General features: G+C 39.1%; 1 protein-coding gene across 1 annotated transcript in view; it reads left to right on the plus strand.

Annotated features, from left to right (window-relative positions):
- Window positions 1-27731, plus strand: part of TNNI3K (TNNI3 interacting kinase) — a 341139-nt gene that overhangs the window by 308987 nt on the left and 4421 nt on the right. The window contains exon 24 of the mRNA XM_006146037.2: window positions 26958-27037. Coding sequence (XP_006146099.1) covers window positions 26958-27037 — 80 coding nt within the window. The remainder of the gene's footprint in view (window positions 1-26957; window positions 27038-27731) is intronic.

Here is a 27731-nt window from a genome sequence, read left to right on the forward strand (position 1 = left end):
TATTGTATCTATTTCCGAGATTTCCATAGCACTTGCCTTCTTCCTCTTCATGTTCAGAAACCAATATTTCCAACAGGTGACTGTAGACTCTTGCTAATTTCTGAGATGTTGTTCTTACCTTGAGGACCTCTAACTCTCCCACTTTCCCCTAAAATATTCCTCCTTTTTAGGGTGACTGTATTGCTCACTCTCTGTTCAAGGATTTCAGAAGATTCTATTAATCATAAGTAAGTTTATGGTTTCTGTGTTTTTACCTGAAACTTAATCCAGGAAATGTATCATCAATGACAGAGGCTTCATAATCCATCACAAATGGTGTTCAAAATAATATCTTTGGTGCTCAAAATAATATCTTTTTTTAGCTCAAAATTATTATATTAGGGTTTTGATCCCACATTTTGCTTTCTTGAAATTTTAAAACATTTCCAGAGAGTAAACATGCTTGCCAACGAGAGAGAAAGAAAGAAAGTGAGAAAGCACCCCTCATGGGGGATCGTTACACCACAATCTCTTTTCCTCCATTTTGCTTTCCTTTGGGGACTTGGGGCATGCATGCACACATGCCTGGCTTGTTTTTCAAGCCTCCAGTCTGCAACTCGAATCCCTGTAGCCGGCCATATAGGATCCAGCTGCCTTCACTATGCCACAGACTGGCTCCCATTTTGCTTTTATCTTATTTTTTTTTTCTAAAAGTAAAAGCTACATCTTTATATAATACCATTTATAAATATGCATGCTTTAAGGATTATTGAGTCTTCAATTTAAAACAAATTACCTTACCTTAAAAGTACAATTTTTAAAAGTCCTTAAATTGATTTTTCTAAACTAAAATAATAGATAATTTAGAATAACAGGGAAGAAAACTTTTGGGAATCTCTTTATAAAATAAATGGTTTTGCAAAATAATCTCACAAAATACCTCTTGAAATAAAATTAGAGTTTTATACTTGGAATTTCCCTAATGTAAGGGCAGGTATTTAAAATAAGGATATATATTAAGGCACAGATAAATCAAAGGTTAATATTTATAATGTTTGCTATTTTTATTGTGAAATGTTTGTTACCTATGCCTTGATTACAAATGCTAGTTTATTTTTTTCAAATAGTGATGAACTAAAATGTTTAGTGTGAAATTTTAAATGTATTGGGTCATCAGGAAAGTCATGACACATTTTTGCATAGACAAGCATAGACTTTTTTCCGAATAACCTGATATAATATTTAAATATGCTTAAAGAACTCAAGCGACCTGCCTCTTGCTTTTCTGAAAAGTTTAAGACCATTTCTCATGATTGCCAGCAATTCTTCTGTCACTCTGATTTTGTTAAAACTCTATGAATCCTCTTCTCTTTACCTTCAGGAAGGAAATCATGCTTCTTTTGAGGCCCTACCCCCAGAAAAGGGTGGACTTGCACTATTCCACCATCCATGTCCCTATTTCTTGTCTTCCTCTGGTTCTTCCTCCCTCAGTCTTTGCTTGTCTCCTTTGACCTTCTCCCTTGACACCTTCTTTCCTCTGACTCTAAAAGGCATGTCCCACAAGTTAAGGGAAAAAAAAAATGCCTCTTTGCCTCTTTAAATAGCAATTTTATTGTTCTGCCTCTGTTTTCAAGACACTGATAGCAAAAAAGAAGGACAAAGGAAGGGGCTTATTATAAAATAAGGGGCTTATTATAAAATATGGGTTTTAGTCCTTTGGGCAGTGGTAAAGAAAGCACAGCTCCTCTCTGATCTGTAACATGTCCAAGCAGCTGGGTCCAGGAAACAGGAAGACAGGCTAATAGAAAGCGGGGGAGCACCTCACCAGACATAATCCGGAAGTTACATGTGAGCTGACTCATCTCTGGGTGGTGTGCTGGGGCTTGGGAGCAGAGGCAAAAGGAAACTTGAACAGTGTTCAGTGTGGCAGAGTGGAGGTCCTATTTGTGGGAGCACACCTTCTCTGCTCTGAGAGCCCAATTTAAGGGTGTTTTTATAGGCATTTTCTCCTATAAGTAGTAAGTCAGTCTTGGCTTCACGTGCAGAACATTTTTAGATAAGATTGTCCCTCCATTACCATAGGGTTTGCAGAGGTGACATTTGGATATATATGGAGGTTATGTACAGTAGTGATTATGAGTATCCTTTCCCCATCTGAATGGCTAGGTCCGCATTTTGGCACTGCCCTTTCCTCTGTGACATCATGGCCAAGCTAATTAACGTCTTTGTATTTGCTTCCTCCTCTGTAAAATGAGTATAATAATAGTGGCTCACGGTTAATGTGGCAATTAAATAAAACAATCTATGTGAGTTACTTAAGGAAATATATATTCTAATACAATAAATTCTTTATCACACACATAGCATATATATATATACACACACACATATACATGTAGTAGTATATTTATATACACACATGTGTGTGTGTATATATACATGTGTATATATGTATATATATGTATATATGTATGTATATATACACACACACACACGTGTGTGTATATATATATATATATATATCAAGCAAAGTAAAAATTTTCCTGGAATAAATAATTAAAGTATGAGTTTATTTTGGTTAAAAAATATTTTAAAGGCATGTGGAGTTTTAGCATAATATACATCTTCTACAAACTTTTTGAAGACCATTGTATACAATCTAAATTAAGCATTGCTATTTCCATAAAGTCTTTTCATTCCCTGTCTTTCTTCCTTTGGTTAGCAAATAACAGAGACCTGTTGTACTCCAGGCACAGGGGACACAGCAATCAAAAAAAAACCTGAAGGTCTCTCACAGAGCTGGTGAGCAGACCATTTCAGCTCAATGTGATCATTTTATGATAAGAGGGGCACAGGGTCTAACAAGTGAAGATGTGAATGAATAAATGGATGACTGAATGTTTTTTTAGCTATTTCTACTTAAATGCTAAGTAATTTGATCTTTGAGAATGAGTCAGAATTTCTTTAAAATCTGTGCTAATCTATTCATTATGCCATTTCTGTCATGAATCATAACTACTCCAAAGCCCAGAGTGATGCTGGGTCTGCTTCCAACTGTTGTTAATCTTCTAAACAGGTAGCTGAGATCCAGGTAGGGCAAAGGAATCCAGATGAGTGAGATATATCCATATCCCTCCAATGATAGATGACAGGGAATAATTACTATCTGCCTTATTTCCTACCCTTCTTACATTTCCAGTGCTCTCATGCTGAGATTCACTGGCCAGGGATTCTTTTTTGGAAAAAAAAAAAGAAAGAAAATCTGTTTCAGGCTCTATTGGCAACTTAATATAGCAGGTGAAGCATTCAGGCCCATGGTGAATTGAGGCCAGACACAAATAGAAGGCCATGGACTCAAGGGCTTCAAAGGAAGACATTTAGGGCAGTTCTCTCTTCGTTGCTCCTTGCACTTTCTGAGAGCCAGGATCCAAGGGAGGAGGCTGCTGCAAATGTGCATAAATAAAGCAAGCCAGTTCCCAGCGTTCCTATGGGAACCTGCAGCAGCCGGATTACCCATTCCCCAGACACGATTTCCTTTCAGCTTGGTGTCTCATATTGAAAGGTAGACCAAGGGGTGTACTTCCTGAGTGGTGCTTGGGGGCTATTTGTAGTAGGAGTTGCATGAATAATTCTCCCAGCACAGTATAGAAGACTTATTCCCAAGGGCATTATACATTTAAGAAGTAGCATGAAAAAGAGGCAACCTGTCTTCCCCCCTCCCCCAGATATTCCAAAGATGTAAGTGGTTGTTTTCTAGTCCCATGTGTGTGTGTGTGTGTGTGTGTGTGTGTGTGTGTGTGTGTGTATGTGTTCATGCGTGTGCATGCATTGGTGTATTAAATATTCAAGGAAGCAATCCCAGAATTACATTATTCATTTTCTTTCCTTTCCTTCCTTTTCTTTTCTTTTCTTTTCTTTTCTTTTCTTTTCTTTTCTTTTCTTCTCTTTTTCTTTTCTTTTCTTTTCTTTTCTTTCTTTTTAATATTTTTGCTATAGGGCATGAGCAAGCCAGAGAGAAACAAAGAGGGAAAGTAGGAAATAGCCCCCCCACAGAGGGGATGGCCACACCACAATCCCTTCTCCATTCTCTTGGGACACTCATGTCCATGGGCCTGCCAAGTCACCAGGCAGGTTGAACCACAGGAGGCCATGTGGGAATCCAGTGCCTTAACCACCATGTCACCACTGGCCCCAATATTATTCACTTTCTGACTGAGTTTTTTTTAAATTGCCAGAGGGTATATGCACAGGTGCCGGGGGGGGGGCAGGTGAGAAAGAGAGACAGAGAGAACCCCCCAATTAGGGCATGGTTGTGCCTCAATCCTTTTTCCTCCATTTCTCTATCTTATCAGGGTTTGAGGCAGAGGAGAATACACAAGCCAGGTGTGTTTTCAAGCTGTGGGTATGGGATTTGCACACCACAGTTATCCATGTGAAATATGGCTCCCCATGCACAATGCTTAACCACTGTGCTGCGGGCCAGCCCTGATCAGAATACTGGTTGTGATTCAAATCTGGATTAAAATTGGTATTGTCTTAGGTTCAAAAATCTATCTTTTTACCTTAGCTCCTGGCTTTAGTGGAAACCTTGCCCATAGAGGGAATTCAAGATTAGACTGAACACACAAAATCCAGCACTGTGATCTGAAGCTTCAATAGGTTCATGACCGGAAGCCCAAATTTCTAACTCCAAACCCAATTGTCCACTGGAAATTGAAAAGTCCAAATTACTAATGAGAGAGAAGAGCCCCATGCACTCACTCCAGCAGGTCACAAGGTTTTCTGTAATATAGCAACACCACAGAGCAGAAAAACAATGAGCCGCAGTGTGGGTTCTGCCTGATCCTCTTACTGGCCAGGTGACCTCAGGCAAATTGCCTGACCTGTTGCCCTTCAGTTTCTTCATGAAAAAAATAACACTAGTTCCAAACAGTTTCTGGGAAGATTAAATGAAAAATTGCATGTGAAATAAATGTTTCAACACTTATGAATTCAAATCATGCTTTTATAGACATTATTTCAATTGTATATCAATAAATTGTGTAATATTTGTGCTATATTCTCTAAGTCACATACAAGAAGTCTTCAAATAGTTCATGGAAAATGCACACTATGAAAAAACTATACAGAGATTTTCTAATTTTTGCACCAAAAACCTTACATTTAATTCCATTCTTCCACATAATTTTGAAATAGCTTTGTAGCTAGGAGAACAAAGCAATTCTACTAAGCTGCAACTCCAAAGGCATAAGTGAATATGGAATTCTTGGTTTCAGCAGGGAAGTGTTTTTCAAAGCATCGGCATTTGGCAACAGCCTGTGTCCTGTCACAGACACAGTTGAGCAGTTTTTGAGTCAGTGTCTATGAAGGTGCCAGTAAATTCTATGTGAAAAGTCTGTAGAACACACCTTGCCTGTGTGGTAATTTGCCATTGGAAGTACTGGGAAGCATTCAGAAGTGCCTGTTTGGTATTTTAACAGGTCTGGTGTCTGCCCCAGCCACCTTGTTATAGTAGCATGAAAGGGGGATGCCTCTGAGGACCTGCTGGGAATTGAGGGGACTTGGCCCTTTCAATAGCAAGGTGCAGTCCCTCTGTGCTCGACATTCTCTAAGACTCCAGGTCTGCTGTGTATTCCCACTGGCTGTGGGCAGAGCTGGGTAGGACCAACTGATGACTCACTGTAGGATTCCCACACAGATTTCTGCATAAAAATTGTACAGAGAAACGCATTAGCAAAAAGCCACATAAATCTCTTCAAGAGAAGCTTGGGACAAGCAGATGGTGGGACTCCTCTGGACTCCTCTGTAGTCAACTACGGTTCGAATACTGGACCCAACAACTTAAAACTCATGCTGAGAGTGTGTGTGTGCATCCCAAGATCCCAAAGGGGGAATGGAGGGGAAGGGATTGTAGTGTGGCCATCCCCCGTGGGGGGTGATCTCTTGCTTTCTGTCTCTCTGTCTCTCTCTTCACTGAGCTCTTGAGCCCTATAGCAAAAATCTCTCTTAAAAAAAAAAAAAGAAAAATAAAAAAGAGTGAAGGCCATGAAAGATCTTCCATTTTTCTCAGTTCTGGGAGCTAGATACATTCTACAGTCTAATTTGCTCATTCATTTAGCAAATATTTATCAAGGACTTATACTTTCAGCCTCTTCAGATACTGCAATAAAACAAAGTAATCCTTTCCCTCAAGGAGTTCTTATTATAGTGTGTGTGTGTGTGGGGGGGGTGGGGAGTGACAGAGTTGTTTTTACTATAAATTATATAAAATGAGAAACTAGGAGTGGGGAGGTAGGAGTGCAGAAGAAGATGTGGTTTGGGATTCTAAACAGGAAAGAGATGAAATAGAGAACTAAAGGGGCTATTTTCCTGAAGCCCTGGGGGCTATTGGCAGGAAGTACATCTCTTTTTAGATCAAGATTCACACTATTACAAGAGTTAGGCAGAGAGGGACCAGCAGTTGGGATAATGGTTATGTTGCTGGACTCCCGTGTAGTTGACTGTGGTACAAGTCCTGGACCCAGGAGCTTAAAACTCACATGAGGCACATATGCATGTGTGCCCAAAATCCCGAGAGGAGACTGGAGAAGTGATTGCAGTGTGGCCACCCCCTTGGAGGAGGTGATTTCTCACTTTCTGTCTCTCTCTCTCCAGTGAGTACATGCAGCCTATAGCAAAAATCTCTCTAAAAAAAAAAAAAAAGGAAAAAAAAAAGAAAAAAAGAGTAAGGCAGAAAGCTGACCCGATTAAGTTGTTTTCTAAAAGGATCACTCTGACTCAGGTACTTTAGGATGAGAAAGAAAGGTGATAAATTAATTCCTTCCTTTAAATCTATTTCCTATTCATTTGATTATCTAATAAATAGATTATTTAACACAGGCTATGAGTTGGTAACTAGAAGAGACAAACAAATAAAGAAACAATAAAACCATACAACAAAGAACATACTAAAGAGGATGCCTAACCACCCTAACCAGAGAGGGGAAGCTGAGTCCAGTGTACAAGCAGAAGGAAAGAATGATGCAGGGAGAATTGGTAACAATAATGAGAATAATAAAAATAGAAATAATAAAATAATGTTTCGTGAGCACTACTGCACGTTAGGATTCTTCTAAGTACTTACATATAAGTCAACTCATATGATCTTCACGAAGACCTAGATGTAGGATAGGCACTGATTTTTGTCCAAAAAAATGGGAAGGCCCAAGAACATGAAGAAACTGGCTCAAGGGCAACATCTAGAAAGTAGAAGTATCAGACCTGAACACGTGGCTCAGTCTGCCTCAGACCCTATGTTTCTAACCTCCTGGTCAACTGTGTTGAGCAATGAGACTGATCGATGAGGCTGGAGGAATGACCAGGAACTTAGTTCAACCCAATTCGTTTAAAAGTGTATTGAGAATAAACCCTGTGCTGGCCCCAAATGCCAGGGCTACAGAGATAAATAATAAAACACAGCTCTTGTTCTGCCTTCTGGTGTGCCATGTTTCAAGGCTTAACAAATACCAATATAAAAATGACCGTGGAGGTCTAGCTGTGCAGAAGGCCACAGAGCACTTCTTACAGAATCCACAGTCATGTTCCTGCCAACACAGAAGGCAGGAGCAGTGGTCGGCTCAGCAGGAGATGTCGAACTCTGGGTTGCCCCAGGATTCAAAGAGCATCACAGCACATCACACCGGAGTGGGGTAAGAGCCCCCACGTTACTGGCAGAAGAGCTTTTCAATAAGAACAAGGCACCCCAGCCACATAATACCATTTTATTATTCAGGCTCTGACAGCAAAGAATACACAGAGGAGGAGAGGAAAGCTTTGGTGTTGTGTGATGAGGCAAAAGGTCCCAGAGGTTTGGTATACATTCACTTAAAACAAAAAAAAAACATTGCTTGTAATTTTGTAACCTCCTTAGGGTGTTTCAAATGGTTTGTGAAGATCAATGTTCTGCATGTTCAAAGAGTTTAGGGAGTTTTAAAACCTTCCCATTCAGACTGGCCTGTCATAAAGAACAAAGGAACATGGAATTTCTTGCAGGGATCTGAATTCACACAAAGGAGCCCAGAGATCTAAAATCAACAAAGATGGCCTTTGAACTTTCTTCAATCCAAAAGGGGGAAAGAATATGTATTGCACTGTAGGCTCCTCTCTAGTTACTGCTTTTATCTTCCATCAATAAAATTGGTTTTGTGATTTTTATTTATGCAACCACCCAGTAGCCATGATTATAAAGTAGTAGTTAAAAGCTTGGGCTTAGGTAGACCTGAGTTCAAATTCAAGTTCTGCTACTTCTAAACTATATAACCTTGGTCAAGTCAATAGAGCTCTTCAATTCTCAAATTTCTCATCTAGAGAATGAAGATATTAAGGTTGTAATGAGAGTTAAGTGAGGATACAATTTGTCCATGTCTAATATTCATAAGAGGTAAACACTAAATCAATATAAGATATATATATCACCATTAGCTCCTGTATTTTCATTTAATTGAATTGAAAGATGAGTAAATTCCCTTTCACTGAATTTACATTGTTTGGCCTAAAGGTAGAAGGCAGCTTGGAAGAGCCATGGCTATAGGACTTCACTGCTGCTCTAAAGGAGAGACTGGCAAACTACAGAGCATGGGCCAAACCCGACAGCCTGTCTAGTTTCATAAAGTTTTGTTTACAGCCATAGTCATTTGTTTAGTACTGTCTGTGTCTGCTTTTGTTTATAACAGCGAAGTTGAGTAGTTGCAACAGAGACCATATGGTTCAGAAAGCCTAAAATATTTACTGTCTGGTCCTCTACAAAAAAGTTTGCTAACTTCTGTCTAGAAGCATACAAATCTACTTTCCCCACATCTCATAGCCTTGAAACTATATACATTGAGAACTTATCTTCTCATAGAAAAACATGAAGGCTACTTTCCAAAAGTTAGTGTATTTACTTCAGCTAGTCAGCACCGGGTACCATGTGAGGCATCAGGCATTCAAAATTTCCTAAGGTAGGGTTTGTTCCCAGGGAGAATGCACAGTCCAGTTGTGGAAACAAATGAACTCAACTCACTGCAATGTGAGACACACTCTGTGCCAATGGCGAGAGCAAATTGATAGGGTCACTTTTTATTCTCCATATGGCTACTACCTTCATCATGCAAGAGGTGAAATGTGAATGGAGGCTCTCTATGGCCCTCCACCTCACTTTCATATCTGTAAGTGTGCACTGAGAACTACCAGATGGATGAGAACATAATGAGAATTGGTTGTCAGTTTTTTCTGGCAGTAAAGGATGGAGTACACTGAACGGGGACAGAAAGATAGAAATGGAAAGCTTTCTGCAGAAGTCACTGTTCTGAGGCATGTCATAGTTCAGGGGTAGGGAGTAGAGTATAGCAATTCCTTGAGTGGTGGCTAAAGAAATGGGAGGTAGACCAGTGACCACAAAACCTTATTAGAAAGAATCAGAAAATAAAAATAAACATGAATGATGTTGCAAGAAAGGAATCATCATTCATTTACCTAATCATTGATTTAATTTGTATGTATTAGATATCTACTAAAAAATACCAGCTTAAGGCGCTAAAGATCAAGACACAGTTATAAACAAGAAAGACAAGTTGATCCCTATTCTCAACTTACATTCCAGTTGGAGGAGACAGTCCATCTTAGCCTGGCTTCCTTCAAAAACAGACCATAAGACAGGATTTGTATATAAGCTGCTTTTCTCAGACATGATATCAAGAAGCATAGCGAGAGAAGGAGGAGAAATAAAATTAAATACAAAATATGCTAATAAATAAGTCATTGCTATGGCCAGTTGAGACTTAGTCTCATCTTCTCCCAAAGAGTATAGAACATGCCTCAGAATTTTCCCAGTGGAAACAAAAAACTGTAGTATTTATCTTGTTTCTGATTGACTAAAGGTCATTTGGGTAAGAGGGCACTAAATTACTGTTCCCTTTTACGGGCAGAGAGAGACACAGAAAACCATGAGCATGTATAGGAGCCACTGTAGCTGCCTTCCCAAGTAAGCTGAAGTACATAGCCAGAGTACCATGTATCTGCTTATACAGAAGATGAGAATAAGAAAGATTAAACATACAAGAAAACTGAGATGGTGATACACGCTGCACACACAATTAAGACAGTTTTTTGTGAGCTGGTCCTATAACCTAATGATTAAGGGAGTTGTATCCCACATGGCCAACCACAAATTGAATTCTGGTCCCAGTGGTCTGAAAAACACCCCAGGCGCTTGTGCATACATGTCTAGGATTTTGACAGAATGGAAAAATGGAGAAGAGATTATGATGTGACCACATCAATTTGTGGGGGGTGCTTCTCCTCCCTCTTTCTTTTTCTTTCTGTATAACTCTGTCTCTCTGTCTCTCTGTCTCTCTCTCTGTCTCTCTCTCTCTCAGAGTGTCCACAACCTCTGGCACACACACACACACACACACACACACACACACAAAGGAACATTAATAGTGTGCATAACACATTAATGTGATAAGAGTGCCTGGAAGGCTAGTTTAGATGGGATGGTAAAAGATACAGAAATAAGTCTGTCACAGGAAGACCCGGGGAAACACATTCAGCAAAACTGAGATGTAAGTGCAGTGCTCTAAGGTGGAAAAAGAGGAAGAAATAGAAGGCCATCATGGTGGGCCCAGAGGAGGAAGAAGGGGGAGAATACAGCAGGACATCCCAGAGATAGGTAGGTACAGAATACAGAGGCTTCATCAGCCAGGACAGGGAGGTGGATGCTGTTTTACAGTGTAGGGCAGTTTCTGAGGAATTCTAATCAGGAGAATGACATGATCCTGATTAACATTTTTAAGGTTTATCCTTATTACAACTCTTTCTTTTTCCTTTCCCTTCTCTTTCTGAATGTATTAGTCTAAAAGGCATTAGAAAGGGGCCCAGTCAGGTCGACTTCCCTACTGGGTGTGGAGCAGGATGTTGGAGTCCAAGGCGATTGTGAAGAATGTCCAGGTGGGGTAGGAGCAATGTGTGCACTGCCTGCACAAGATGTCAGAACCAGAGCGGGAGGACAGAAGCTCTTCCACAATAGGCTGAGACTATTTTGCCAAGGTGCTGTAGCCCAGGTGAGGAAGGCACCCATGTGGGAGAGAAACCTGGCATTGGAGGTGAGAGTCCATTGTGTAGGAAGGAGCACAGGCCATGAGATGGGTGGTGGGAGCAATGGCTCCACATGGGGTATCAGAGGCCAAGCATGGCAAAGAGGATGTCTACACAGGGCAGTGTCAGGCCCCTGCACAGGAAGAAGGCTGGGGAAGTGGAGGACAAGGGTGCTGAAGAAAGTACGTGCATGGATAGGCAGCCAACGCAAAGGGTTGGAACCTGAGCAGGGTAAGGAGGGCATTGCATAGGGGCATAGCTCAGTGCTGAGCACTGGATTCCAACGTAGGGAAGGGAGATCTGCTTTGGACAAGCTGGTGAGAATTAGCAGACTAGTGTCCTAACACAAAAGTGTGAGGAAGGCATCCACATTGGTGAGAGATGGAGGTCAAGTGGAGTATAGGAGTATCTCTGTGTGTGTGTGTATTTGTGTGTGTGTGTTGGGGATAGAGGGAGTGCAAAAGGAACAGAGGATTTGTACATTCAGGAACATTGATCAAACAAATTAATGTATTAAGGATAATGGGAGCTGAATTTCTCACTGCCAGAGAACCTGTTACAAAAACAGGTTTCAGCTTTGCCTGCTCAATGGGAAGGCCAGGGCGCAGCTATACTTCAGTAGTAAGGAGCACACCTAGCACTTAGGTCATGATTTCTAAATACTATTCTTCACCAAAAGGAAACAAGGCACTTGGAGAAATTGCAGAGTCCAGGCTGGGACAAGGAATGTGCAAAGAAGTTAAGCCTTGATTATCTTATGCTGAAAGTAAATAAGTAAGTAATAAAGATGGTTACATGCCAAAGGGACAGGTTGAAGTGAAAGCACTCCACCTGGCCAACGATGTGATAATTTAAGTATCAAAATAAATGACAATAACATTGTAATCCATTGAATAAAATAGCAGCTGTAAACCAATAAAGATATAAACAAATGCAGAGATTAAAATTTGGTTGAGGTAGGGGATATTTACATAGTCAATCTCAAAGCACCTCCTCACAGATACTTACTAATTACAGAGAGGGGGAAAAAAGTAATTTTATAGTAAAGATATTTGGCAGACACTACCTTAATCAAGTAGTCAAAATTAACAACACAATAACGGGACAAATCAAAATGTGATGGGATTCAATGGAAAGAACAAAACATCACTTCTGTGATACTTCCCACCAAAGTTGCATAATTTGAATCTAATCATGAGAAAACCTTATATAAAATGCATTCTGCAAAATTACTGGCTTGTCATTGTCCAGATAAAATCAAATTGAAGGGCATTCTGCAAAATTACTGGCTTGTCATTGTCAAAAAGTCAAGGTTTTAAAATTCAAGTACAGACAGAGAAACTATTCCAGATTGAAAGAGATTAAAGAAACATGACAACTAAATGCAGTATGTGATTCTGAATTCAATCCTTTTGCTGTAAAGAACATTATTGAGATAATTGGCAAAATTTGAATAGGGTCTGAGAGTAGATGGTAGAATCAAATGGTTGTATTGTGGTTATAAGGAAGAATGTCCTTTTTTTTTTTAGGAATATACTAAAGTATTTGGGAGAGGATGGCTATTAGATTGGCAATTTACTCTCGAGTCTAGGGATGAGGGGGGGGGTGGGAAAATGTACCACTGTAACTTTTATGTTTGAGATTGTTTCAAAATGAAAAAAAGTTCTTTAAAAATTTATATATTCACTCTGGTCATTTAGTTTACTAGGTCTTTCCACATGCCTCTACCTTATTCCATGTCTTGGAGACACCTTCTTTTTCAAACCCTTGTTCATCCTTCGTTTCTTCTGCATAGGGACAGAGCCTTTCAGAATGTCTCTTCTCCTGTGTTGAAGGTCACCTACATATGCCGATATTTCTCTTTATGCCAGAGGGTAGGGCTCATGTCCGTCACACTCATACCTCCATCCCTAGAAAGGAGCACGTCTCTGGGACTCGTGCTCCACAGACAATCATGGCAAGAGGGAGATAAACGACAAGGTCACAAGCATAAATTTGGAAGTCATTGTAGAACCAACAGGGCTCAGAGGGAAAGGTATGAGATTTGAATACTGCTTGACCTAGATTTGAATGACAGCTGTATGATCTTGAACAAGACTTAGACTCTCTGAATCTCGGTTTCTTTGAATGCAAATGGGTTCTTAGGTGAAGCGTATTTAATAAAGTTCGTAAAGCATCTAGTGAGTCCCTGGCACTTAGCAACCGTGTCTCAAACTTTAGTTTCTCTTTCTCTTTAACAATTAGAAAAGCCATCAAAGAAGACTAGAAGTTTAGAATTCCAGGTTATATTCCTGACTTTATCATAACTTTAATATGTGAACCTGGATAGGTTATTTCACTTCTCAAGGCCTTGGGTTACCTCTTGAAAAAATGGAACCTAGGAAAGTGAAACATTAAGGAGTGGACTTCGGCCTACCAAGATCGCCCAGTTCTAAAAGTTTAAATGTTTTCCTATTTTGGGGAGGGGAGTGATAGTAGAGAAGATGAGGCACATGAAATATTTTGCTATATCTACAGTATATTCTTCAGTTTCTGCAACCAAGGCATGCAAAGACACTCTGATTTGTAGAACTGACCCATTTATAGCAGCTGAAATTAGTCGGTAAATTGAGAGGTGGTGGTGTTATGTTACTGCTAAGCACATTAATAATTTATGAGCCATCAAGAGATTAGCACACACTTTTAAGTTCTCTCTGCATTTTTTCCTTATTCATAATTCTTTGTCTAATTGCTTTTTTTCTTTGAAAATGGGGGAGCTGAGACCTTGGATGTTTGCCTAATGGCTCAAATAGAGCCATGACCTGGTTGCCAAGTCTTTCAGGCCTTTTATAGCCTAGAGACATTTGCCATTGAAATAAAACTGATGGGTTTGATTTTCCTGAAAGAGATATTTTGTACTGACCTCTGGCCCCATTAAATGCTTTGGCATTGCCCATTCACTGTAATGGCAGCAATAAATTTGTTTTAATTTAGGACATTGTCAAGTAGGGAATATTGACAAAGACAAAACAATGTTTTGAAAACAGCCAGGATGAAATCATGAATAAATAAACATGTTGAACTTAACTGATAAATTAACAAATGCTTATTCATAAGAATGTGACTAGATTATTTCAGACTTAGGCCAAAGGTGTTCCCATCTCTAATAGAAATGTCGTCTTACTCTTTAGGCCAGTTGGAAAGGTGGGCTGCATAGAAAGAAGTTGCAGCACATAGAAAGGCATTTATCTCTTGCAACAAACATGCTTTAAATAGATCTATTTGTTTTCAGCTAAATGCCAAAAGGCTTAGCAAGATGACTCTAGTAGCCTTATCTATGGCAAGGCATTTATTTTCCTAGTGTAAACACCTTTATGAGGCATCTCAGCACGCTGTTTCTCCCCCTTTTCTTTGTATTAGTTTCTTAGATTGGGGTCAGAGAACAGAAATCCTGGTTAAATGTTATCTGTGTGTGTTTCCTTTAGGGTGAAAGAATGACCCCTAACATGGATATAGTATTGCTCTTGAAGAAGGGCTAAGGAGGCATATGGCATTGATCCTTGTGCTAATATCCTTATGTAGGCAACATCATTATGACAGATGGCAAAAAGATCCAATAAACCGCAGAACATATTTGTAAAGCTGTGAGGCCTTAGATGGTGTTGCCTTATGCAAAGACTAAATGGTAAATCTTCCAGGGTACAGGTAGCCTGAGGGCATTGTTAGCTGCATTAAAACTAATTGGACCAATTTGAATAAAAGAAAATATCGCCCCAAATCCTTAATCACACTAGTAACCTAATGGTTTTCTGTTTTACACAGCCAGGACTGTGTTTAGGAAGATGAATCCATGCGTACAATTTCAAAAACCTTACATAAGATCAGAGAGTTGGGGGAATAGATAAGCATCTCATCTACAAAGTTTAGTACATGGCATGTATCCCATGTTTTAACATCATTGCGAGCAATTGTTAGCTAGGGGAAGGTAGAATTTTTGAAGATTAAACAAAGGAAGATATGAGAATGCTAATTCTGGTTTTTTTTTGGTATAATAATAAGGATGTTTCTTGGTGAGGAATTTAATATTCATATATATATATATATATGTAAGAGATACAGAATTCTGTAACTTGTAACTAGTTTAGGGAGGTCTCCAAATGGTAACATAACAATAATTTGACATGTGCTGTTACTATAGTGTGTTTTAGTAAAAAGAGCATGGACAGGAGGTCTGAAGACTTTTACTTCAAGTTCTGTCTCTGTCTCTTACTAGCTCTTTGGGGGATTTATGCAAGTCATTCAAACATTCTGAGTCTGATTTTCTATCCTCATTGAGAGGAGGTAAAATTAATTTCTTCTTAGATACCTCATGAGGTTTTGTGAAAATGTTATAAGCTAAGCAATAGAAAATACATGCAAACTGTCAAGCCCTCTACAAATATAAGAAATTATTATTACTGTTATTATTATAGCATTACAGTGGAACTTAATGTTCTATGTCACTTTATTTTTATTTGCATGTTTTAATTCTCTTACTTTCAAGCCATGTAGAATAGTATCCATCTGCTATAAATTACCAAGTCAAAGTTTCCAATTCTGCAAAAGACACACTTAGAAGAATGTGATTAAAAAAAAAAAAAAAAGGATTTCTTTTGGACTATATGCCCATGTGAAGAGTTCTTTGGAATGTAATTGAAGCAGAAACATTTATGGCTCTAGTGAATATTTTGAGAATTCATGAAATCCCACAGCCAAAACCATGATTCATTGCTCCAATACCAAGAGCATTTGGCAGCCTAGTTTGGAAGCCACACACTGTCTGCTTTGGAAGCTCTAAATGGGGCCATTTGGACTCATTGTGACACTGTTAATCCCACCCCTCTGAAGAGATGGCAGCAGAATTCCCTGGTCTCTTCAGATAGTATTTTCCTTATTTCTTCTTAGACCTTGCTTGACAATATTCCTTTTACAGTTCAGAGATGATATAGTCTTTTAGGGGTGCCCCCAACTCCTTAAACATTGCAACATGAATATTCTGCACATTCTATCATATATAAAAACCTTTGTGAAGCAGCTCTGAATTTCTCAGTATCAGTCTTACAGAACCTGTCATTCAAATCCTTAACGATGAGTGTATATGAAGGTGCTTTTTCCACACTTTCCGCTGCATCATCTTAGATGGCAGTGTGGTTCTTCATTTGAAATGGAGCACTAAGGGAGAGAGTTCCTTCAGGCAAATACATGGCTCAGTTACTGTTTCAAATGAAAGGTATGTAGGCGAAAAGCTGCAGACACTTCCAAGAGTAGCAGCAGCAATGTGAGTCTCAGGTATGCTGTGGCATATATGTGAAAATCAGGCAGTCAGCCCTGGCCAAATATCAAACACTTCAGATAGGGAAGATAAAAGTCTCCTACTTAAGTAGGAGCTGTGTAATCTCATTCTGCCTTTCCAATATGCCAAAGCTGGGTTGTTAAAGACTTCATGATTCACGAATGCCTTTGAAAGAACCATAGAACCAAAGACTGCAGGGACATCACATCATAAAAATGCCAAGTGGATGCTTAGGTCCCTCTACAGCACCCAGTGCCAAGCAGTGCTCCAGCTACTGTTGAAACTCTTCCAAGGATGGGATGGGACTTCCTTCTGGAATAATTCAGTCTTCCTTTGGACAATTCTAACTTTAGGAAACTTGATATTTTGTTTCATTATTCTTAATGTCTAAGACTTAACCCTTATCTGTGTATGGGCTGACAGAGACCTGAAGTCTGTCATTCTAGCTATCTGGCCAGTGACAATTCAGTGTAACCACTTGTCATCTGGCATAGAGCGTCTCTTCTTCTCACGTATAAAGAATCAGGAGAAACCCTGCCCAACACACTGCTGAATCCAGGCATGTGTTCTAGGCTATGATTTCCTCCTCACTGAAAAGACATAATGAAATTCTAGTTAACTTTTTTCTTTCAATGAACAGTAGCTCCTAGTAATCAATACTTTAAAAAAATGTTGAAAACTAATTATTCCTTTCTGGAGCTTTGCCTAGAATGTACACTAGCAACTTAGTTTAGTTTGTATACTTCCTTATCCTCCTTCGGAGGGTTGAAGCTATAGTTGGGTATATTTTGTCTTCTAGCTTTCTTCCCATTCTTCATAGCTCTTTTAACATGCACACACACACACACACACACACACACATTCTTATATATTTAGTGAATGATAATTTATAAACATATACTTATTTATTTTATTTTATTTGCTAGAGAGTCTGAGAGAGAAAGCAAAAGAGAGTGAGAATGCCCCCTTTGAGGAGGATGATCATGCAGCACCCCTTAAGTACATGATTTGCTTCTCACTGAAAAATTATTTTGCTTAATGTGCTTGTCATGAGTGTCATAATCTCTACATTTATTTTAGACAACATACCATCATTTTTTCATTTTTTCTTTCAATGAACAGTAGCTCCTAGTAATCAGTACTTTAAAAAAAATGTTGAAAACTAATTATTCCTTTCTGGAGCTTTGCCTAGAATGTACACTAGCAACTTAGTTTAGTTTGTATACTTCCTTATCCTCCTTCGGAGGGTTGAAGCTATAGTTGGGTATATTTTGTCTTCTAGCTTTCTTCCCATTCTTCATAGCTCTTTTAACATGCACACACACACACACACACATTCTTATATATTTAGTGAATGATAATTTATAAACATATAGTTATTTATTTTATTTTATTTGCTAGAGAGTCTGAGAGAGAAAGCAAAAGAGAGTGAGAATGCCCCCTTTGAGGAGGATGATCATGCAGCACCCCTTAAGTACATGATTTGCTTCTCACTGAAAAATTATTTTGCTTAATGTGCTTGTCATGAGTGTCATAATCTCTACATTTATTTTAGACAACATACCATCATTTTTTCATTAGTTTTGAATGCCCTGGTTGCTGTCTTGGCCAGGGTGTATCAGTCCATTCACAGACAATCTGCCCATTTGCAAGCAGGCTAGTTTGTCTAGCAAGCCATAGTCTGAATGTCACGCACACATGAAAATGCAGATTACATATTATAGATTTGGTTGTGACCTGGCCTAATCAGCCCAAGTCCACTAGGAAGTCTAGATCCCTAACACGTGGATTATGGAGCAAGAAATACTTTTTAAATTTTGGTTCTGCTCTTCCTTTGGAGAAACTATTTGTTTCCCAGTATACTTATTTCTGAGATGATGGTTGATGATATTAATCTTTGTATCTACATCACAGAGCTCATCTGAATACTGTAGCTGTACTTTTTAGCTCTAATATAAGATATATCAATACTATAATATGCAAAATCAACTTACACATTATCTTATTATAAGCTATAATTTCATTCCACACTTATAAAATACATATATGTAACTATCCATATAGTATTACATAGCTTTCATGTATACGTCTATCTGATATACATCATCCTTTTAGCATAAAGAAACCTTCCTAGTTGACCAGCAATATTGAAACACTACAAAATTACGTGGTTTTCTTACCTGACATTAGTTCATATTTACTTTCATTGAACTTATGAGGCAGCAGCATCACAGTAAGTGCCTTATTTTCGCTGATCACAACTTAGCAAACAGAGGTCTTGGTGTATCTCTTACTCTGGGCTTCTGCGAAACTTTTGCTGAAGTCTAGGTGCACATAGACTGAAAACAACTAGTTCCATTAATCAGGGTCTGGTTTCTTCTATCTTGTTTGACCTAGGCATGCTTACCTTCCATCTGCCTGTCATCCTAGAATAGCGTGGAGAACCACTCTATGTGGTATCTCTTGGGCAGGAAGCTTAAGTCCGCTGGCATGACTTGCTTCCACCTATTGAACGAACAGGGCAGCTTGGAGATGGGCTTCTGTTCATAGGAAACCAGATAGCCATTTTCATGATAAAATATTTATTCCCTATTATCTGGTTGTTACCAAGACTACTTACTGCATATAGCACATTTCTTGAAAGGAGCTAGAGGTCTAAAGAGGTTACCTACATTAATGAAGGAAATAGTATTTTGAAAAATATAGTGAGGGATATTCTATTTCCCAGAGCAGAGTATGATTTGCAATTTAATGTTAATTGAGATCATACCATGTCCCTCTTTAAGCTAATACTTTTTTTCTTCTTTTTAATCATTGCTTTCCTGTAAGAAACAGTTATCCCTACTTTAAAGCTGCAGAAAGTGAGGCCAAAGAGTAGTCATTTTTTAAAACATTTTTAACTTTAATTTTTATAAAGCAAAAAATACAGAACTTTTATTTTCAACAGAAAACTATACATTCTTTTTTTCTGTTAAATGTTTCTTGTCTTTGATCCTCACATCCACCCTCTACCTTCCCATGTTCTACTCCCCACTCCCCTCTTTTACAATGTCTGGTATCTGTAGTCATTTTTGGGTTTTTTTGGAGAGGCTTTTGCTATAGGGCGTGTGCACTTGCCAGACAGAGAGAGACAGAGAGACAGAAAGTGAGAAATTGCCCCCTAGGTGGGGGATGACCACGCCGCAATCCCTTCTCCTCCATTCTCCTCTTGGATCTTGGACATGTATGCACACGCACCCAGTGTGAGTTTAAGCCACCGGGTCCAGGACTCAAACCGTGGTCGGCTACATGGGAGTGCAGCAACATAGCCACTACGCTAACTGCTGGTCCCTATACATTTTTTAAGGCGTCTAAGTGAATAAATCAATGTGAACTGATACTAGCTTTCAGAAAAATCTGATTTCTCTAAAAGAATACTTTGTAATTACTTAATTTCATTTAATTTACCACACTGTTTTGATAGCTATTTACAAAGTACAGACTAAGCCGGGAGGGGGGGGGGAAGAGGGATCCAAAAATGTCAGACAAGATCTCTGATCTCCAGGAGCTCTCTTTTTAATAGAGTTCACTAACATACAAATACAGATAATTCTACACCAAGGCATGATAGAATAGGCATGTGGTTAGGAGTACTTTGGACTACAAGATTATGGAAGAGGAAGAGGTTGATTCTGACAGGGGTGTTAAAGAAAGACAGAGCTTTCTTTCTCTTTGAGAAAAATGCTGACTGATTGGACTTTGAAAGATAGTAAAAGTAGGTAACATTCATTGAGTGCTTACTGAATGGCAGTACTGGTTTTCTTTTTTTTTATTTATGTATTTTACATACTTTCACTGAAAATCACCACAGCATACCAAATGTGATTTTCCAGCCAGAATACATTGTAAAGTGGCTTAATCATACATGGCATCATCAACAAATAATTTTCCATTTCTTGGTTCTTGTGTATATATATCTCACTTTCTGCCATTTCCCATCCTCCTCCTACTGTGTTTCTAGTATCTGCAGTTGCTTTCCATTCCTTTATTCTTTCTCACATTGTACTGATTCACAAAATATCTTAATTAATCTAAATACTTCCAATAGTAAGTTCAGCTGATATATACATATCTGTAAACAAAAGTTGATTTTAGGCATGAAACTCTGTGAGCAGAATGAATATGAGGCTATATAGCTTACTGTGGCTAATAAATAGGTATTTATTAACCTATTTTTATTTTTAAATATTTTTAAATACAATTTTTTTTTTATTTTCAAGGAAAGCAGTTTTAGCTTTAATAAATCAAAATTTAAAAATGTTAAGAGAACTTTGCTTAATACTTAAAGACAGGAAACAGGTTAGGATTCTGTTTAAATAGAAGGTACTTGGACCTGTCCACAACTCAAAAAAAGACAAAGCCCCTTAACACTGGAAAACAAAGCATTGAAGGTCAGTAATGTTTTAGTCAAAAGATATAAAATTCTATTTCACCAATTCAAACTCATGTACTTTCTCTTCTGTTGTGGTTTGATCTTTCTGTTTAAATTCTGGAAGATAATGTTCAACTGTTGGTAGGCTTGTCCCTACCATTAAGCTGGCCATTTTCTTAGCTCTTTTACAACTCTTATTTCTGTGTGTCTTCCTAGTTTTCCTGGGCTATCACTCTCTTCAGAACTTTTTGGAGAGCTGATCTGTTGTTGGTAAATTCTTTCAGGTTTCATTTATCTGAGAATGTTCTTGTCTTCTCTTCCCATATGAAGGGTAATCTTGCCAGATAAAGTATTCTTGGTTGAAATTGTTTTTCACTCAACACTTTGAATATATTTTCCCATTCTTTCCTTGCTTACATTGTTTCCAAGGAGAAGTACACTGTTTGCCTGATGGGATATCCCCTGTAGGTAATTTGATATTTCTCTATTGCCAGTCTGAGTATCGTCTTTGTCTGTGGTTTTGGTCATTTTGGCTGTAATGTGTCTTGGAGAAGATCTTCTTGGGTTGATCCTCTGGGGTCCTCTGTATTTCTTGGGTCTGGATCCCTGAATACCTCTTTAGGTTTGGGAAGTTTTCCTCCAGGATTTCATGGAATATATTGTCAATGCCCTTATTAATCTCTTCACCTTCTGGGATACCGATTATCCGGGTGTTTGGACATTTAATGGTATCTAGCATTTCTTGTATATAAGTCTCATTTTTTGGCCTATTTTCTCAGTCTTCATGGTGGATTTTACTAGTCCAGCGAATCTGTCTTCTACATCTGAGATTCGATTTTCTGTATGATCTAGTCTGCTTTTAATACGTTCAAAGGAGGTTTTGACTTTCTGATTATAGCCTTCATCTCCAACAGTTCCATTTGATTCTTTTTTATGATGTGTATTTCCTCTTTCAGCTCTCACAAAAACTTCCTCACCTCCTGGACCTCATCAGCTTTTTTCTTCTGCTGTTCATTGTCTCTCTTTTCTACCATCTCTGCCAGTTTCGTCACTATGAATACTCTAAATTCTTTATCAGACATTTCCATGAGTTCCATTGTACTGTCTGTGGATGAAGAGAATGAGGAATTTTTCTTTTCCCTTGGGGATGAGGAGTTTTCTTGGTTTCACATATTTCTTGTACTCCTGCAGTGATTTGTAGTCATCTGATAGGTTATTCATTTCTTCCTAATTTCTAGATCAATCTAAGCAATCAGAGGTGCACAGGAGGATGTGGTCTGCAAACACTTTGGCATTGTGTTTTTCTCCCTTTGTCTCACAGATTCACTGGGAGTTGAGGAATATGAAGACCCAAATAGTATCTGGGTTTTGGCAACTTTTCACTTAGACTTGTGAAGATACTCAGAGGGTTGGCTGAGCAGCAAAGTGATGAGGTAAAAGAAAAAAGATAAGAAAATAGAGAGAGAAAGAAAAAAAGAGAAAAAGAGAAAAAGCAAGCAAACAAATGAAAAAACATTTACTTGTTAATTTTAAAAGAACAAAAAGTGAAAAACACACGGTGCACTAGATCTCAACTCTCATGGAGGATTCAGTCTTCTTCTGGCCTGCCATCTTTGTTTGCTAGGGTAAATTCTCAGCATAACATCTTCATTGCCTTCTCCCCAAAATCACTAGATCTCGGATCTCATGGCAGACTCAGTCTTCTTCCTGAATGGCAGTACTGTGGAAAGTACTTTAGACTTTTCAACTATTTTAATTACCCTGATTGCCCTGATTAACTTTATAAGCCATGTCTTGTTATAATTCTCATTTTATAGTTGTATAACTGAGGCATAGAACAATTAAATAAGTTACCAAAAGATCCCAGAGCAGTAAGTGATGGCATTGGGTTTCGAATTTAAAGAGCTCAGCACCAGAATGTTCATCCCTAACCATAATACCATATTGTCTCCTGTCAGGAATAAATAGGATATCAGCAAGCACATTCAAGCAGTAGGAGCTACTCAGCTCCAATCATGGAGAGGAGAAAATTCAAAAATGTTTGGAAAGTCTGAAGTCTATTAGTGTGGCTTGAACTTGAGAGAAAAGATACTGATTAGAACACAAGTAAGTAGGGTTGGATTGTAGAGGGCTTGATGTGTTTAAACAACTGCAGGAGGAAGCAAGGAATGCCATGGTAAGATTTATGTTACAGGGAGCCAGCAGATGGCATAGCTGTTACGTCATTGGACTCCCACATGGCTGACCGTGCTTTGAGCCCTGAACTCAGTGAGTTGAAACTCATGCAGGGTGCACATGTGTGTGTGTGTGTGTGTGTGTGTGTGTGCCCAAGATCCCATGAGGAGAATGGAGAAGGTATTATGGGATGGCCAGCCCCCTGGTGGGGGCGGTGATTTCTCACTTTCTCTCTCACTGTCTCTGTGTCTCTCCAGCAGGCCTTGGGGCACAAACCTCTAAAAAAAAAGAAAAAAGAAAATAGTGTTACAGTAAGAGCCTATTCAGGAGATGATTGAGTGACTGGAGGAAAGGACATCCTTTAGGATTTAATTAATTGGTTTGTGTCCCGGACCCAGCGGCTTAAAACTCACGCCGGGTGCGTGTGCATGCGTGCCCAAGATCCCGAGAGGAGAAAGGAGGAGAAGGGATTGAGGTGTGACCATCCCCCCTGGGGGGTGATTTCTCGCTTTTTGTCTCTATGTCTCTCTCTGTCTGTCTGGCAAGCGCACGTGCCCTATAACGAAAACCTCTCCAAAAAAAAAAAAAAGAACATTCCAAGTAGAGTTAACAAATGCAAAACTCTGAATTGATAAAATTTGAAGAGATCAAGCTTCAGGGGGGAAAAATGCCAAAAAGAAGTGCTTAGCAAATGATAGAGAGGGGGATATAGATTGAAGTTGGAAATGTAGGGAGAGTCAGGACCTTGCAGGTGAGGATGAAGAAGTTTTTGCTTTATTCTAAAAAATCATTCCAGATAATACAGGGAGAATGGATTAAATGAGGACAAGAGTGAAAATAGGGAAATCAATTACAGAAGTCCAGATAAGGAAAAAATTACATGGCCTAGACCTTGATGGAGAGAGATGAATGGATGGGGATTGAATTTTGGAGGCAGAGTTAAAAATACTTGAATTGGGTGAAAGACATGAGAGAAAAATAACTTACAAAATTACTCCAAGAATTTTAATTTAAGTAATAGTGTGGTTATTTTAAAATGGAGATAACTAGTTTGAGTAGGCCAAGGAAGTAAGAGTTCTAGGTCCAGCCCATGGCCTGGTAGTTAAAGTGGCTGGATCCTCTTTTCATCCCTGGCTGCTTGAGAATATACTGCAATCATGAATGACACAGTAACTACCCAGACCAGAACATTCATGACCAACCGACTACTTCAGAGGAAACAAATGGGTCATTGATGTCCTTCACCCTGGGAAGGCAACAGTACCTAAGACAGAGATTTGGGAAAAACTAGCAAAGATGTACAAGATAACACCAGATGTCATCTTGTGTTTGGGTTCAGAGCCCACTTTTGTGGTGGCAAGACATGATTTGGCATGATTTACTATTCTTTGAATTATGTAAAGAAAAATGAATCCAAACATAGACTTGCAAGACATGGCCTCTATGAGAAGAAAAAGACATCAAGAAAACAGCAAAAGGAATGCAAGAACAGAATGAAGAAAAACAGGGGGACTGCAAAGGCCGGTGTTGGTGCTGGCAAAAAGTCGAAGGAGTAAAGATTCTGCAATGACTATTTGTATTGATTGTGTAGATTTTTCATGAGAGGATTAATAAACTCAAAAAGAAAAAAAGGAAAAAAAAAGTGGCTGGCTCCCACATGACTGACTAACTGACTGTGCAGTTTGAATCCTGGATCCAGCAGCTTGAAAAAACACTGCGTATACACATGGGCATGCCAAAAAATCCTGAAAGGAGTAACGAAGGAGAAGGGATTATGTGAGATGTGGCCGTCCCCCATGGGGGTGCTTTCTCACTTTCCCTCTCTCTCTCTGCTCTGTTTAGCAAGCACATGTGTCCTCTAGCAAATCAGAAATTTTTTTTTTTTTCTATAGACATAGTGAAGGCAGTTCTGTGGGTAACTAGTGTAGCTACTTTGAGGATGGCAAGTGATGAATGGATGCAAGGATTACAGATTATTAACTGATGGATAAGGTAAGGCTTTTGATCATTCCAGATTTGGAGTCTGATGAACTAGAGAGGAAGTGACCTCCTAGCCAAACCAGTAGAAGAGTAAGAAGAGGTGATTAAGGAAAAAGAAAGAGCAATGAAGAGCAAGAATCAAGAAGAAATTCATATTTGGGACCAGCAGTTAGCGTAATGGCTATGTTGCTAGACTCCCATGTAGTCGACCACGGTTCACGTCCCAGACCAGGTGGCTTAAAACTCACACCAGGTCGGGAACCAGCAGTTAGCGTAATGGCTATGTTGCTGGACTCCCACGTAGTCGACTGCGGTTCACATCCCGGACCCGGTGGCTTTAAACTCACGCCAGGCGCATGTGCGTGCGTGCCCAAGATCCCGAGAGGAGAATGGAGGAGAAGGGATTGTGGCGTGACCATCCCCCCTGGGGGGTGATTTCTCGCTTTCTGTCTCTCTGTCTCTCTCTGTCTGTCTGGTGAGTGCATGCGCCCTATAGTGAAAACCTCTCCAAAAAAAGAAAACTCATGCCAGGTGCATGTGCGTGCGTGCACAAGATCCCGAGAGGAGAACAGAGGAGAAGGATTGCAGCGTGGCCATCCCCCCTGGGGGGTGATTTCTCACTTTCTGTCTCTCTGTCTCTCTCTGTCTGGTGAGCACATGTGCCCTATAGCAAAAATCTTTCCAAAAAATGAAGAAGAAATTCATATTCGAACAATGAATAAGTATACAAACTATAAAAGAACTGGCTTTTACTCTTAGATGAGCCATTTACAAATCTGTTCGACAAGTTGCTTAATTGTTCCAGCCTTAGTTATCTTATCTGTAAGATGAGGAATGAGATAATAGTGATAAGAAAGTGAAAGGATCATAAGGGATGATTATAGATAAATGATTAACACATAAGACTTATGCAATGAATATTGTCATTATATGTTATAATTGTCATTATAGGAACAGTTGTCTATTAATACTTTTTGTAAAGTGTTACATTTATATTGATTATTACTTCGATAATAATGTTCTTTTAGTTCCTTTTAAGTAAGAATTGTACGCATAGTCACCTAGACTTAGACCCAGTACTCTTTTTTATTTAATTATCAAAACAAACTAGAGGGACCAGCAGTTAGTGTAATGGCTATGTCGCTGGACTCCTATGTAATCGACCTCGGTTCGAGTCCGGGACCCAGTGGCTTAAACTCACGCCAGACGCATGTGTGTGCGTGCCCAAAATCCTGAGAGGAGAATGGAAGAAAATGGATTGCGGCGTGGCCATCCCTCCCTGGGGAGGGTGATTTCTTGCTTTCTGTCTCTCTCTCTCTGGCAAGTGCATGAGCCCTATTGCAAAAAAACTCAAAAACAAAACAAAACAAAACAAAACAAACAAACAAACAAAAAATTAGAAATCATGTTTGTTCTTATTCTGTTTTACAAATAAATAAACTGAGGCTCAGAAAGGGTGATATGTCCAAAGTTATACAGTTGGGAATTGCTGCTTACATGGAAGATACAGCACCCCCACTTACATCTCACTCACTCCAGATAATCTGAACTGTTTCCTAGCTAGTCATTTATCAAATAAAATACCTTCGTATAGCTGTGCCATTTCTCTGAAACCTATGCTGAGTAAATAAATTCTGTTTTATAAAGATTTTAGCAGGTCAGTCAGGTGGTGTGATAGTTAAAGCAGCTGGATCCCACATGGCCAACTTCATGGTTCAAGTCCCAGACCCAGCAGCCCGAAAAACACACCAGACACATGTGCCTGCATGCCCAACCAAACTCGTAAGAGGGTAGTGAAAGAAAAGGGATTGTGGTGTGGCATTCCTCCCTAAAAAGTGATTTCTCACTTTCTCTCTCTCTCTTTCTCTCTCTCTCCTTCTCTGTCTCTCTCTGACAAGCTCGCATAACCTATAGCAAGCAAGCAAACAAACAAAATGCTATTAGCAAAGCACTGCAGTATGAAATTGTGTTTTATTAATTTTCCAGTGCTGGGCAATGTTCCTCTCAAGGTCTGTCTTTAGAAGAAATGAAGAGAAGTCTTCAGTACTCACCTATTGACAAATATGGTAAGTAGATAGGTTCTTTAGATTTACTAAAGAAAGTACATCTATAAGGTAGCGGCTATTTGATTTTGAGGGAGAAAACACTGTATTTTGGACTTTCAACAAATGACAGATACCTTTAAAATACTATAATGTAAAAGTACAAATTTGATCTTGTAAGTTTTTTATAACTCTACATTTACCTTTAATTTAATAATATGTGCATGAGTGTGTGAAAGTATACATGAGCATCTGAAAGCATGTGTCAGTGTATGTACACATAGAAAAAGTAAAACTTTCTCTTTCTTTTTGTCAGAGCACATGTTCTCAGCAGAGAGAGAGAGAAAGAGAGATAAAGCACCCCCCCCCAAGGGGTCATGATCACACCACAATCCCTTCTTTACCATTTCTGAAGAAGATTTTGGGCTCACATGATGGTGGAATTTGGGGTACACATGCACACATTCCCAACGTGTTTTCACACCATTAGGGCAGGGATTCAAACTTCAGTCAGCCACGTGGGATCCAGCACCCTTAACCACTGGGCACATGGCCGGCTCTTTTATGAAAATAATCGCTATCTCACGACCTTCCAAACACTCTGTCACCACTATTCAGTACACTGCCTATAAGTTTCACATCAAGGGTATGTAGGTTGGGAGAAGAAAAATGAGTGATGAGTTTCTACAGTTATATCCTATGCTGGCTGAACTCTTTC

Source organism: Tupaia chinensis, unplaced genomic scaffold, assembly GCF_000334495.1.
Source record: "Tupaia chinensis unplaced genomic scaffold, TupChi_1.0 Scaffold000164_1, whole genome shotgun sequence".
In the NCBI taxonomy this organism is placed as follows: Eukaryota; Metazoa; Chordata; class Mammalia; order Scandentia; family Tupaiidae; genus Tupaia; species Tupaia belangeri.